Source organism: Aythya marila, assembly GCF_965140915.1.
Source record: "Aythya marila genome assembly, chromosome: 6".
NCBI classification, from domain to species: Eukaryota; Metazoa; Chordata; class Aves; order Anseriformes; family Anatidae; genus Aythya; species Aythya marila.
The window spans coordinates 11,022,965-11,037,649 of record NC_139047.1 but is presented as its reverse complement, the minus strand read 5'-3'; the positions used below and the strand labels follow the sequence as shown (position 1 = coordinate 11,037,649).

Sequence of the window (14,685 nt, the reverse complement as noted above, 5' to 3'; positions counted from 1 at the left end):
TTTCAGGGTCAGGATGCTGCTCCTGAGTGTAAGGCCCAGCTCAGAGCATTTTCTGTTTACTCTTTTTCCCTGCTGGCATCACTTTTACAGTCACACACACTCAGTGGCACCTGCTACTTTATTGCTCAGTCCTGTAAGACACCTTTGAACCCTTCACAGCCTCCTGCCATCCTCCCCAGGATGAGTAACTCCTGGCATCACCAAACACAGCCACCTTACCACTCACACTCCGGTTAGGACACTGGTGATGAATGGCAGAGTTCCCAGCACCAGTTGAGTGGAATTTCACCTGCAGATGCTGTGGAACAGCTCCCCTGCTCCCACACGTGGACAGAGGAGTGCAGGGTGGCTGGGAGGGACAAAAGTCCGTAACCAGCTTTCATCGGAGCAATGATTTTTGGCCATTTAGTGCCAGGGTATCCCTGCTACCTGAGAGTGAGGAGAGCATGACATTGGGGCTGTCCTGCGGGGGTAGGATGAGGCAGGAGTTGCAGGTGCTGTCCCTGCTAGAGCACAGTCCCACAGCATGCAAGTGAGGTAGCACTGGTGGCACAGGCAGCCTCCACTGATAGCCCTGGACAAGGTGAGCTGAGGAGTAAGGTTCAGCCTGGTGGAGCCCAGGAGCAGCAGATGGAAGCTGGACGAGAGACAAGGTGGCAGCATAGGTCCAAGGTCCATCTGGGAGACTGGACTGGGGACAAGTCTACCTACGATGTAAGTCCAAGGTCCATCCGTGTGCAGTAAGTTTAGAGAGGGACAGAGAGAGACACAAAGATAAAACCAAAGACTGAGCCTGCCTGCCTGGAACTGTGCTTAAACAGAACCCAAAATGCCACAAGCAGGGGGTGGAGGTCCTAAGTGAAGTTGGTCAGGGCCATTAATGCCCACTGGTAATTACAGGGACCTGGCAGCCATTCCCCTCACATCCCTCTCTTCTGAAGTGCTTTGGGTGCCGTGGGTCACCATCAGGCTGTGTCAGGGTGACATGGAGCCATGCTGGGTCACAGCATGGGTTTGTGGGGCTGGGACAGAGGTAGGGAGTCAAGAAGAGGCTGGGTGGGGAGCTGGAATGGAAAACAGTGATGAAGACTGAACAGTGATGGGCTGATGGGGTACAGAGACCCAGACAAAGTGAGGGGATGGACCCGGGCATGAGCCTACCAGGGCTGGACAACAGGGGATGCCTGGTGTGGGGCACAGCAGTCCCTCTTCCTCTCTCCCATTTCTTTGATCCTTCTTATTTCCCCCACATTTGTTTCATCGAGGTCTTTCCAAGATCTCAAAGCACAGCCAAGACCCGAGAGTTTGAAAACCAGTTTTCCATTTATTCAGAGCTTTCTGTGCAGTTTTATTTTTTTTTTTACCACCTCTGAAGGTCCCCATGGCTGGGCCGCCTGACCTTTTTATTTGCAAAGCAGATTTGCTCTGGATGCTTCTCAAAGTACAGCAGGTTATCGGGTGTTCCTGTTCACAAGTATATGACACAAAACAAACCCAACCCAGACGATGCCCAGCACATCACAGTGCTAGGGAGACAAGCCAAGGTGGCTGTTGGAGGGAAAGCTGCTTTCCTTCAGCATTGCCCAGCCCCATCTTGTGGCAAGGATCAGCAAAACCTCCAAAAGCAGCAGTGGCATTCTGCCTGCTCTGTGAGCATCAGGGTGGCTTTCCTGGAGCACTGAGCTCCAGGATGGGTCCAGGGTGGGTCTTCTCCTGCTTTACGAGTCCTGCCTCCTCCCGCAGCCCCTGTCCCAGCCGTGGACCAAGTCCCACCACCAAGCCATGCCCCTCAGTGCCACATCCACACCTCCCTTAAACACCTCAGCGACGGGGACACCACCACCTCCCCGTGCACCCCCTTCCGATGCCTGCGCTCCCCCTCCATTAAGAAACCCATCCCGGCATCCAACCCCACTTGACACCGTCCCTTCAGCTTTAAAACCGGGCTTTTAAAGCCCCGGGGAGGAGCTGAGGCGGAGGTTGGCTTCTGCCGCCTCCCTCCCTCCCTCCCCGCCGTGACGCCATTTCGTGGCGCCCCGCGGCTGCTCGGCGCCGCCATGTCCTTGTGGCGGGTCCGCCTGGGCCCGGCGGCCACCGCAGCCCTCCATGGCCGCCTGCGGAGCTCCGTGCTGCCGGCGGTGAGCGGGGCTGGGGCGAGGGTCCGCGGCTGCAGCGGGCTCGCCTTGAGGTGTCCCTTCGGGTCCGGCTGCCCCGAGGCTGCCAGAGCCGGGACGGGCACACCTAGGGCACCTAGGGCATGCATAGGGCATGCATAGGGCATGCACGGCGCATAGGGCAGGGGTAGCTGCCGTGCCCGGGGTGCGGGTGGAGGTGATGCAGGGACGTGGGGATGTGGCGGAGGAGATGTGGCTGCGGCGTGACACGGTGACCTTCAGCACGGCAGGGGTGGGAGTGGGGAGGTCCCGGGTGAAATTAAAAGCTTTGTGTAGTTGCTGTGCCCCGAGGGAGGGTTGTGCAGCTCTCGCGGAGGTCTGCGGGTGGCTTGGTGTTTGGCAGTGTGCTGCAGGCAGCTCATGGACCAGGTGCATGTTTCTGTGCACCTCTACCTTCGGGAGCTGTCTTGTGCAGTGCTGAAGCTGTTTCTCCCCTGAGGGGCTGGGAGAAGGTCTAATGCTAATCGCTACCCAAAAATGAACAAAAATGCAAACAAAAACCTGCTATAGGATCTCACTTGTGAATGTAGGGCACATCAAGTGACCATGGCCTTCAGTAAGTCAAGGAAGCTTCACCAATTCAGACCAGTGTTGGCAGAGCTCCCCTGCTTCAAGCTTTAAACACACTGGGATTTGTTTCATGTTTTCTGGCTTTTCAGTGTTGCATTTTGTGAATAGCTTTTCAGCCTACATACTGCTTCAGCTGCTGAGCTGCAGTGCTCACTGTGCTGTATGAAAACTCCTTGTGTTAGATGTGTGTACCTATCTTTCTGCCTGCACAGGTCTGAAAAATCTGCTCTTTCAGCACGCCTCGTTTGGCTAAGAGTGACATAATCTGTTAATTTTGTTGCTGTGTTTTCTTTCAGGCAAGAATTCATGTCAGCCCTATGCGGAATTTGCAGTATGGCTGGCTGGCTTACATGTTGGGAGACAGAACTTGTAAAAAGCTCACTGAATATAGCAAAATCTTCACAGTGGAGGGCAGCTTATGTTCTGGAAAGGGCAAGCTCGCACAAAAGCTAGCAGAAAAATTAGGTACATCTTATTTTCTTTGTAATATTTAGTATAATAGTGTAATTGTCATAGTGTAACAATGCAATTATTGACTAGGAAATTATTAGGTAATGCTGCAGTTAATGGGACGGGTGTCTAGATAAAGGCAGAATAAAATGTTGGTGAGTTTCGAGATGAGGACAGAGTGCTTGTTATGTCTGTGGGGTGACTAGGTATTGTTTGCTGTGAATGAGATTTTAGTTAATGAGGTTATTTTGCTCACCTGAGCTCCTAGGTCACTGAGCACATTACGAGGTTTGTAGGTGGTGTTTTCTGTGCGTGTGTGGACTCAGAGCTTCAAGTTGAGTAGAGGACTGGTAGCAAAAAAAATGTTCTGCTGAAACTGATAGCTCACCTCTCATCGTGGAGGTGGAACAACAATAAAATCTAATAAATAGATTGTGTCCCCCTTCTCTGAGGTGGTTGGCCAGAGGATTTTGAGCTGTCTTCAAGTATTGATTAAAGCAGATGTATGTACTTAAATGAACTGACTAGGAGATACTTACTGTAAACAAACAAAACTTACTTTGGTGGTCTGTTTCGGGTTTCTTCTTTTTTGTCAGGAATGAAATACTTCCCAGAAGCAGATATCCATTATCTAAACAGAATCACAGGAGACGGAACATTGCTGGATGAGAAGTTTAATGGTTTCTGTAACCTTGAGAGATTTTACAACGACCCAAAATGCCCTGATGGACACTCATACAGACTGCAATCTTGGCTGTTTGGTAACCGTGTGTTACAGTATGCTGATGCATTGGAACATCTGCTGTCCACAGGTTAGATTTTACAATAAATGTTTCATTTTTGTATTAACTTGAGTGAAAGCTCTGACCCTGAGGTAGCAAAATACTTCAAAACAGCTACCGTCTGCATTTTTTGAAATGGAGTGAGTATGGGTGAACAGTCCTAGCACATTTTGTGTCAGAACAACACCTTGAACACTTATTACAATTAATAAAACTTGTAACTTGGACAATATTAAAATGGCCTTCTTAAGCATACTGAGACAGACGTGAATTCTACAACCATTTTTAAAACTCTCCCTAGACTCTGTTGCTGATGGCATTTTTTGTTCAGTCATTTTGATTTCCATAAATACAGTTTTACGGTGGTATTGCTATAATTCCAGAATGTTTCTGGTGTGAAAAGCTTTTCTCATTCAACACTGACTTACCTGTTGCTTGTGCTTTAATAAAAGTGTTTTCTGAAAAAATGTAAATAATAAAATCATAAGGGTTGGAAAAGACCTCCAGGGTCAGGTCCAACCATCACCCTAATACCAATATCACCCACTATACTGTGTCCCCAAGCACCGTGTTCAACCTTTCCTTAAACACCCCAAGGGACGGTGACTCTACCACCTCCTTGGGCAACCCATTCCAATGCCTGACTGCTCTTTCTGAGAAGAAATATCTCCTCATTTCTGATCTGAACGTCCCCTGGCACAACTTGAGGCCATTTCCACTAGTTACCTGTGAGAAGAGGCTGACCCCCAGCTCCCCACACCTTCCTTTCAGGTAGTTCTAGAGAGCAATAAGGTCTCTGCTGAGCCTCTTCTCCATACTAAACAACCCCAGCTCTCTTAGCCACTCCTCATAGCACTTGTTCCAGACCCCTTACCAGCTTTGTAGCCCTTCTCTGGACATACTCCAGGGCCTTGGTGTCCTTCTTGTAGTGAGGAGCCCAAAACTGAACATAGTACTCGAGGTGTGACCTCACCAGAGCAGGGTACAGGGGGATGATCACCTCCCTGCTCCTGCTGGCTGCACTATTCCTGGTACAAGCCAGGATGCTGTTGGCCTTCTTCTTGCCCCTTGGGCATGCTGCTGGCTCATGTTCAGTCTAGCATCAGCACCCCCAGGTCCTTTTCTTCTGCACAGCTTTTGAGCCGCTCTGCCCCAAGCCTGTAGCGCTGCATGGGGTTGTTGTGGCCAAAGTGCAGGACCCAGCACTTGGCCACGTTGAACCTCACCCCGTTGGCCCCTGCCCATCGACCCCATCCTGTCCAGTTCCCTCTGCGGGGCCTTCCTACCCTCCAGCAGATCGACACCTCCCCCCTGCTTGGTGTCCTCTGCAAACTGGGGGTGCACTCAATTCCCTCATCCAAATCATCAATAAAGGTAGTAAAGAGGAGAAAGGGTGTGAATTCTAGAAAGTGTGCCAAACGCAAGTGTAACTGTGGTGTTCAAATATAATAATACTTAGCTACTGTAGTGAAGGCACGGAACAAGAATTTGTGTACTAGATAGGCATTTTTAGAATACATATGCACTGTGTTTGTACAAACAAAAAAAAAATACTGCTTTTTTGTTTGATTTAAAGTTTTAGTGAAATTTCTCAAAGTTTTCCTTTAAGAAGATCACTGTCTTTAATTTTGAATGTTGCTTCCAAGAGTCTTTCTTGAGCCTTGCATGACTGAAATCTACTTTGAATTGCAGGACAAGGCGTGGTGTTGGAGCGTTCTCCCTACAGTGACTTTGTGTTTTTGGATGCCATGTTTAAACAAGGCTATATCCACAAACGCTGTAAGTTACTAGCATGCAAAAATGAAGTTATTTTGCCATAATGTCATCAAGAAGTGTGGTAGGTTTTTTATTATATATATTTTTTTGTATTAAAGAAAAAATAACCTGCTGGGAAGATTGACCTCTATAAATATTTGTAGTTGTTCGTGAGGTACTTGGCATTTTGGTGTTCCTTGCATTGAAGACCAACCTCAACACATGCTACTTGCCAGTCTTTCTTCAAGGCTTCAGTTCTGCATATATGTTAAAGAACATACATTCTTTATATTGCTTACTTGTGTGACTCGTAGTGACATGAGTGTTGCTTTCCCTCCTTGGCATTTTGAGAGGCTGTCTCTAAACAATAGAGAAAACCTATGTTTCTCTAAGCTGAAGTCAGAAATAAATTCTCCTTTTGATGTAACAGGTATGTTAGAGATTCTTAGATCTCAGTCCTTGTAGCTCCTTAGTTTACTTTCTGATTCCTGAAGGTTTTTATTTGTCCTGAAGACTTTCTGAATCCTATTTGAGGAAAAGCCTACTGTTAAGCTTGGTATATCAAACAATAAGAGGAGGCTACAAATCAGGATATGATGTATTTGTAAATAAAGTGTGTTTACTAAACAAAAAACAACACTGAAGAAACAGTTACAGATTCTTTATTTACTTGATGTTAAAATTTTATGCTGTTACTTTGTTTATCATTTGGGTTAAGTTTTACTGCCACTAAGTTTCATTGTATTTGACTTTGCTTTTCATACAGGTCTTGCTCACTACAAGGAGATCAAAGAGATCGGCATCAGTGAATTCCTACCACCTCATTTGGTCATTTATTTAGATGTACCTGTTCCAGAAGTGCAGAAGAGGCTTCAGGAGAAAGGAGAGGTAATTTTCACTTTTGCCACTATCGTTGCCTGCTAGTGTCTGTTGCAGTCATGCCCTTGTGCTTGAGTCCCATGGGATCTGCTGCAGAATTCCACTTCTCAGAAGCTTTTAGGTGTAAGAACTACTATGTGTTGGTGATAACTGTGTGGGTATTCTGATATGCCTGCTCTAAAAAAAAAAAAAAAAAAAAAAAAAAAAAGGAAAACCCAAATTTTTTCTCGATTTCACTTGTGTAAATTCACTTCTGTAAAAATTGATCAGCTCTTAAAAATCTTAATATATTATTCTCTTAATAGTACTTGTCTCATTGTATCAGCATACTGGATTTCTGATCAAAGACTATTTCAGTAGTTCAGTAAAGCTGGAGAGTGTTTCTGTATAAAGACTAAGCTAGGTTTTTGGTTTGGAGTTTTGTCTTCAGCCTCTTGTGATATTTGCACGTGTTTGTTCTCAGATGCATTATGAAGATTAAATGATGTTTACCTTATCCCTTATTGAAAGGCTGTGGGAAACTGTATTCAAGTGAATTATTTAACTGTGGATAGCCTGCTATATTAAAAGACAGCTTTGATTTATTAGAAAAAACATTCTCAGATCACTTGGTGATGCCTGCTTCTTGAAGCAGGCGTGTGCATGTTGGTGTGCTGGGGTAAGTCAGTAGCTGTTTCCTGAGCAGCTCCCAGCTCAGTTAAGAGGGAGGCTGGTCACTGCCAAAGGGAAGCGCCTTCAGAGCTCTAAGTTGAAAGCTGCTGTGCTGCTTCGTCATCTGTGTGGCCCAAATTGCCTTGTCTACTGTTCAAGTGACTCCCCTTCTGCCCTCTGGCAGTTTAGGCACTGACGGAATGCTCCTCTACCCTTTAATGAACAAGATGCTCTTGTATGGGAAAACTATAGATCTCTTTGTTTTAGTAGCTTCAGTTACAAAATGAGAAACTTCTTAATGTATTGTGGGAACCTCTGAGTTCTTTGCCCCATGAGCAAAAATATCAGTGACATTTTTGAGATCTTTTGGCAGGAATTGCTGATGTAGCAGAACTTCCTTGGGGCAGTGGTACTGCTGAGCATTGTAGTGCCTATTTGGGGGTGATAGTTTGGGGAATTCTGGGTTCTTGGTGCATGGAGTGCTTGTGGTTGGTATCAAGCACGGTTATTGCAGGGTGCTAGAAAAAGAAAAGCCCCCCAGTGGGTGCAGCTAGCAGGTATGAAATCCCTGAAATCCCAAAGAAAGATAGGGGAGTAGATGGTTGCCCATGCACTTTTCTGAAACCAGAAGAAGAGGATCCATGTTGCCTGAGTCTGCATTTCCAGCAGGAGGACCAATCTTCTCATTTTTTCTGTGTGATTGTATAAAACTTCCTTGTTAACAAGGTTTAATCATTCCTTGGGAAGTTAATCTTTTTGAGGCTGTTGATGCAAACTTGGTTCATGCAAACTTGGGGAAAATGAGAATTCCCATAAACTGAGATAAGCTTTTTATTTTGTTTTTCCATCCTTCTTTTGAACCTTCATTTCCCTGTCTTTCTAGATTCATTAGCATATCAGAAGGATCTTATTCACAACTAATAATTAAAACCATGGAGATAGCAGTACAGGGTAAAGCAGTGATTGATGCAGACTGCTACTTATTTTTTGGGAAACTCTAGGTGTTTCTAAACACTATTCTTAAAACGCTCCAGATGTCATAATTCTTGAAACTCTCATTAATGCCTGTGTGGTTCACTGGATATTTCTCTGCTAATACAAGAGCAGAGCCCACGATAGATTGTGTAACAGCAACTTCTCCTTAGACTGCTGTACAGGTGCGTGGGGGAGAAACCAAACTTCACAACACTGTTCTTCTGTTTTGTTTTGTTTTTTAGCCTTACGAGAGAAAGGTGTCTCCTCAGTACCTGCAGAACATTGAGGATGCTTACAAGAAAACCTTCTTACCAGAGATCAGGTTAGCAAACAAAACTGTTCTGTCCTTTGAATCTTCAATTAAAATGTGCAAATCTTAAAAGTTTTACTAAGAGAAGCAAATAAAACACATGTCATGTGAGAAATCCTCCTTCTTATATATAGTACAATGAATGCTGTAATGATTGCATCCATGGCATAATACCTGTGTGTACTTGTGTGTAGTTAGGTACCTCTTGCATCTGAGAAGCTTGATGCTAGTATTACAATGTTGGAATACTATAAATGAAGTCTTTTTAGGTGTGAGCTTTATGGAAGTTTCTTGACTCGTAAAGAGATTCAGAGTGGGAGAAGTGTATATAATGGTAAATTATTATTATTATTTTTTTTTAATTTAGCTAATGAGCCCTGATCTGCAGTACTGTTTTTCATCCTTCTGTCTTGGGGAGTTACAGGTTCAGTGTTGTGGAATCATACAGGGAAGCTTTCAGGGTGGAGTCATACAGGGAAGTTAGTTCATCAGTTATCAGTTATTATCAGTTGTGGAATCATACAGGGAAGTTATTTCTTTGCAGCACAGCCAGGAATCTGGTCTGTTTGCTTTGCAAAACCCAGTTCTGTCTCTGTCTCCCTCTTCTGACAGTGCTCTGCATGGGATTGGCTTTGGCCTCTTTGCTGCCCTTGTTAGCTCAAAGCAGTGCATGGAGTGCTTTCTTGGGGTGATGATGCCCAAAGTGCTGAAGTTACAGCTGTACATGTTTGTGTTTGTATGATTTGAGGAGGTTGTGTTGCAATGCAAGCTTTTCTCAGGCTTCTTAGGAGGGGAGAAGTCACAGGTGTTGAGACTCACCACAGAACTCCTCTCAGTTGTCACAGCTTAGGCTAGTTTCTTCATAGTGCTACAGAGGAAGAGGAAAAAGTCTTCAGGTAAGGGCTTCTTCCATTTCTCTAGTTCTGTTTCTCTACCTTTTGAGGCATGCTCTTTACAGCTGGCAGAGGATTCGATGGACTTGTTAGCATTGTTTTTAGCATTGTTAAATAAAGGTTGCACTGCTGCCTGCTTCTAGAGACTGAAGATGCTCGTCTCTGGACTTTGGGCTTTCTCTAGCTGGGAAGCAAGCACGTGTGAACTTGAGACTATAATAGTTTGCCAGCTGTCCCAATTCTTACAGAAGAACTCAATCAAAAATCAAATTGTCTTAAAAATATAAAAGCATATGAACATAAACAATCTGGGTCCCTCAAACGAATTCCTTTCTGGAAGGAAAGCTGTTAAAGGTCAGAGGCAGGCCTACTTTTACATCAACACAATCCCTACTCATGCAGGATTTGGCTTGTGCATGAAGTTGATTGTTAAGTTTCATTTATTTAAGTCAGAATAGATCTTTGGGAATACTGTAGCTTGCTTGCTTCCTTCTTGCTTTCTTGCTTCAGCTCCCAAGGTAGATCCGTGTAATTATGCTGTCAGCAATTGAACTGAGTGACTTAACATCGAGCCTGTTATTCATACAGGGCAGAAGTTGTTGGTGCAGTGTACGGTCAGCTGCCTCTGAGTGCATCCCCCACAGACTAGTGGCTTGCACACTGCTGTCTGCAGGAAATGGGAGGCTTGTGACAGAGAGGGAGGGTGGGAAACCATGGGACTGTCATCCCCCCGAGGGCAGAATTGGTTTGAATTTACTGGAGAGGAGGAAAATGCTGCTTATCCTTTGGATCAGAAAATATACTGTGTTGTTCAGTGAGGCTAAATCCTAGCCTAGCTGGTCCTGCTGTGATTTCAACTCTTTCCCCTTTGTCTGTACATGGTCAGTACACTTGTTAAGCAAACACCCTCTGCTTGGCATCCTCATCAGCGCGGGGGCTCACAATGGCTTGTCAGATCAATCTGCCTGCTCAGGTCTGAAGGAGGACGTCTCCGTCCCCTTGATGTGGAGGAGTTCTGAATGTGCGAAACTTCAGCTTTGCACTTCTCTGGACCTCGCCGAGAGCTCACAGATTGGATAAATCTGCAGAGACTTAAGCTATCTTTAACTGTTTGCTGGCTCATGGAGAGATGCGTTGAACTATAGTCAAGCCGGGCTGTTGGTCTCTAAGCACACTAAGTATTTAACTTCTGTTTCTCAGGAATGACCAATACTTGGTCCAAACAGGCTAAGAGGAGTTATTTCCATTACAGACTGTTGGACAAACTCCTGGCCTGCATCCATTCTGTGTTCAAGCTCATGTTTGCTTTTCTTCTGTTTTTCTTGAAAATGTAATCTACAAGAAAAATTACCTAGTTTGTTACTTTGCAAAATTCCAGTTCTCTTACTCTGTTTATCTGGAACATTTTTGTGCTGACCTTAGTGATCTCTCTTACACTGAATATTTGGTTATCACAGAATTTATGCTTCCTTTCTGGTCTGACATGTTTGTTAATGTCTTCGTCTCCCTTTTATTTATTTATTTTGGAAGTGATTTGTGAGCCCGATGCTGTGTGACAGGTACTGTTTTGTGACTGTAAACAGACTGCTTTTTGTATTTTGTTTGACTTTCTTTTCTGGCCCAAAGTGTCTGATTACTAACGTTATCTTTCGTATCCAATCGTGCTTCCACTGAGCAGCTGTTTTCTCTTAATGAAAGCCCTAATAATCTGCAGAGTATCAAGCAATTTGATCTGCCCTGTTAATGCAATTGCCAGTGTAAGGCTCTGGTGAAGTCCAGCCTCCTCCTCTGATTAGTGACAGCTGAAATTGAAGATGCACGTATGCATCCTATCCAGGCTCATCAGCTCCCTTTGAAAGCAGAACGTTTTTCTTCTTTCTGTGACTGAAGAATTGTGTGAGGCCTTCTGCTTTTTTTTCCCCCTCCCCTTAAGTTGAGGAAAAAACTCTCTAAGTAGTTCCCCTGTTGAGAGCACCAGTTAAATGGCTGACCCCATAGGTGCTTAGGGGTTCACAGGAGTAAAAGGTGCTTTATAAAGGAAGGTTTTTTTTAACCAGAGCTGTTCTGATTGAGCAGTGATAATGCAGACTAGAAACTAGCTCAGACTGCTGCAGTTTTAAGTTATTTTGTTAATGTGTTTACTTTCAGCAGCAATATTTAGACTTCCATTCCAGTCTTAATATTTATTAGTTTAAGGTGGTTGTGATAAGTAAAAAAGTCTATAAAGTCTTTTCCATGCTCTTTAGCTTTGCTGTGTATAATTTGATATACCATACCTATTTGGCTTCCATTTTATTTTATCTTCAAGGAGAATTTAAGGAACAGTTATTCAGGATGGCTGAGGCAGGCTTGGGAATGACTGCCACAAAGGATTGTGCGTATTCAGTAGTGAAACATGTTCCTAAAGGAGCTCCTGTTGTGCTGCAAGTGACTTTTCTATGAAGTTTGCTTTATAAATAGGAAAGCAATCTTGTTACTAGGACGTTGTTAGCCATTTTCTATGTGTTTTTTTTTTTTTTTTTTCTAATAGCAGATACTGCTACCTGTGTTGCGTTGGTTCAGTTAGCTCAGTATTAATAAATAATGATAAAATAATGTATTGCTTTCCTAAAGCTTAATACGTACGTTAATACTCGTGGTTGTAAAATGAAACATCTACTGAAGCTTTGGGTTAAACTAAGATTTTGTACAGACAGGGCAATTGTAATTGAGGGAACTGTCCACATTAGTAAAATGGAAACAAACTCTTAGGTGAGACACTTCCATTTTTTTTTTTATTTAATGAAGTAAAACTCTGCAGTTTTTCATGGGTCACTTGCACTTTAAAAGCAATTTTGTTTGCTTTTAAACCAGGAAAAACCAGGAAAGAAACAACTTACAGATATAATAGGAATTTTATTGCGAGGACTCTACGTATTTGGGGGAAAGTGGAACTATTGAATCTGCTTTTATTATTTTTTTGCCTTGGAACCTCATTTTGTTGTAGAGGTGAGAGGCTGGTAAGAGCAGTTGTGTCCTGTGAGTTCAATTTTTTTTCTTCTTTTCTGCAGTGAGACCAGTGAAGTTCTGCAGTACACAGCAAGTGACGCAGAGGATGTGGAGAAGGTAAGAGTTTGCTGCATGTTGGTTGTTGTTTTGTTTTTAAACTTCTAAGACTGAAACATGAAGAGAAAACTTTTTTCTGGATAACCAGCTTAGTTAACTACTTAATGCAAGTAGTGTTTGCTGCTATGGCAAGATCTGGGCTGGGACTACACTATAATATTTTGATGAAAGATTGCAGTTTTGTCAGGAGGCTGACACACATCCCCCAGGATACCTGGGGGTATCCTTTTGCCAGGATACCTGGCTGGCTGAGCAAGCAAGATTGATGTGACTTATTGCTGGTGTTTCCACACTTGGTTTGTTTTTCCAAGCAAATCTTGTGAGTGCAGTAGAAACTGCATTTTCAGAGTCTGTGCTGGGCTGTGCAGTATTTGGCTGTTCAGTCATTCCTATTTGAAGTGACTGGAAGCATGGACAGGGATCTGCATAGCTCAGTTTGGGAACTAAAGGTGTTAACCAAGAGGTAGGTCACCCCCAGCATTCAACTGAAGCTCTTCCTACAAGCATAAGGGCTATTTCTGTTGGCATGCATCTTCCTGTGATCCAGGTTGGTGCACAGGTTCCTATGCAATAAAGTAGCTGTTTTTTTCTAAAAGCTGATTATTTGATTACCATAAACAACTTGATAACTAGAGCTGTTAACGGCTTTGAACCCCTGAGTTATTCATCTGTATTGACTAGCATGTGGTATCTAAACTGCAGTTTCTTCTCTAAAGGGTTTTGCTAGATGTGTTAACCCTGGACCAAGCCAGATAAATTGCTGTCTCATTGCTAGAAATAAGCCATCTCTGACTGACTTTCATGCCTGCCCTGCATTGGAGCATAGAGTTATTGTTGCTGACTTGCATTTTTGCTCCTTGAGGCAGATGGCAAAGCTTAATCCTAGGAGCTAGAAACTGTTAAATCTCTTGGATCTTTGAGTTTAGTTTGTGTTGTTGGAGATGATGAGTTAGATTAGTTGAAGCCTGCTCTAAACATGTCTCCTTAAGGCTGTTTTTGTTCAGAAGTGCAAAGTAGACTTTAGTTGGCCCAGTCTGTTACAATAGCCTGTGCCCAATATCCTCATATTCCCATGCAAAAAGTTTGTGTAAAGCAGGACATATTGGTGAGGACTCTCCTATTCTTAAAATTTGAAGCCCCTTTAGTCACATTACCATACATTTCTTTCATTGCCTTTTAGTTCTCTTTATCATAGAATGATTTTGCCCTGTTGTGACTGGGTTTCCAAACTCATACGATCGATAGTAAAGGTTACCACTGTTAACCAGGAGACTTGTGGAGCAGTTTAAGTTTATACTCAAGGGTTGGTGGCTTCAGGTAAGAAAGAGTTCACTGTGAAAACACGCTTCAGATAGGCAACTTCAGCATCCCAGGAAACATGTTCTCTAACATGTTTCTAGGTTTGTGTGTTTTTTTTTTTTTTTTTAGGGCCAGAATTAGAGAAATAAGAGCATGAATTATTATTATTTTTTTTTTTTTAAAAAAAAGGAAGAAAAAAAGAAGAGTTCAGCATTTGGATGAGAATCTTGAGCAATTATTGCTGGCTTTTCAGGATGTCATAAAAGGAAGGATAACATGGTTCAAGAGTCGAAAGAGGGTAGCCAGATTTGGGAGAAGTAAGAGGAAGAATTGGAGTTTGTGTTATTTGTGTGTTTTTTTCTATTTTTTCTCTCTGAGCATGTCTTTGAGTTGTCAGAACAAAGCAATTTGTTTCCTCCCTAGATTCTGTAGTAAAACGCATTGCTAGAGACTTTATTTTAATCCTGTAAATCAGGGTTTAAAGTCAGTCTAAAGCTCTTACAGCTCTAGTAGAGAGTCTACCAAGCTCAACAGTCTTGTTATCATTATGCATAACCAGAATGCACACTGATGACCCTTTTCTTAATTGGGTTGGACAAATCTGGACTAGAGGAAGGATTACTGTTTTGAAGTCAAAGTACAAGATGGTATCGTGTTTTCATTGGTAAAATGTTAGCTATAGAAACTAGTGTTCTTTCCACGTGTAAGAAAGAATAAAGTTGTTTTTCCCTTCTCTTTGGACTCAGTTTACCTTTGAAATGAAGTAATTGATATTTGGAAATATGGGGATGGCAGGAGGGAAGTGGTTTTGGTTTTTGGGGTGTTTGTGTGTGTGCAGCTGT

General features: G+C 43.4%; 1 protein-coding gene across 1 annotated transcript in view; it reads left to right on the top strand.

Annotated features, from left to right (window-relative positions):
- Positions 1-2,026: 2,026 nt before the first annotated feature.
- Positions 2,027-14,685, top strand: part of NDUFA10 (NADH:ubiquinone oxidoreductase subunit A10) — a 38,473-nt gene continuing 25,814 nt past the window's right edge. The window contains exons 1-7 of the mRNA XM_082763925.1: positions 2,027-2,138; positions 3,041-3,209; positions 3,791-4,006; positions 5,669-5,755; positions 6,498-6,619; positions 8,479-8,558; positions 12,490-12,544. Of these exons, the coding sequence (XP_082620051.1) occupies positions 2,058-2,138; positions 3,041-3,209; positions 3,791-4,006; positions 5,669-5,755; positions 6,498-6,619; positions 8,479-8,558; positions 12,490-12,544 (810 nt within the window). The 5' untranslated portion in view covers positions 2,027-2,057. The remainder of the gene's footprint in view (positions 2,139-3,040; positions 3,210-3,790; positions 4,007-5,668; positions 5,756-6,497; positions 6,620-8,478; positions 8,559-12,489; positions 12,545-14,685) is intronic.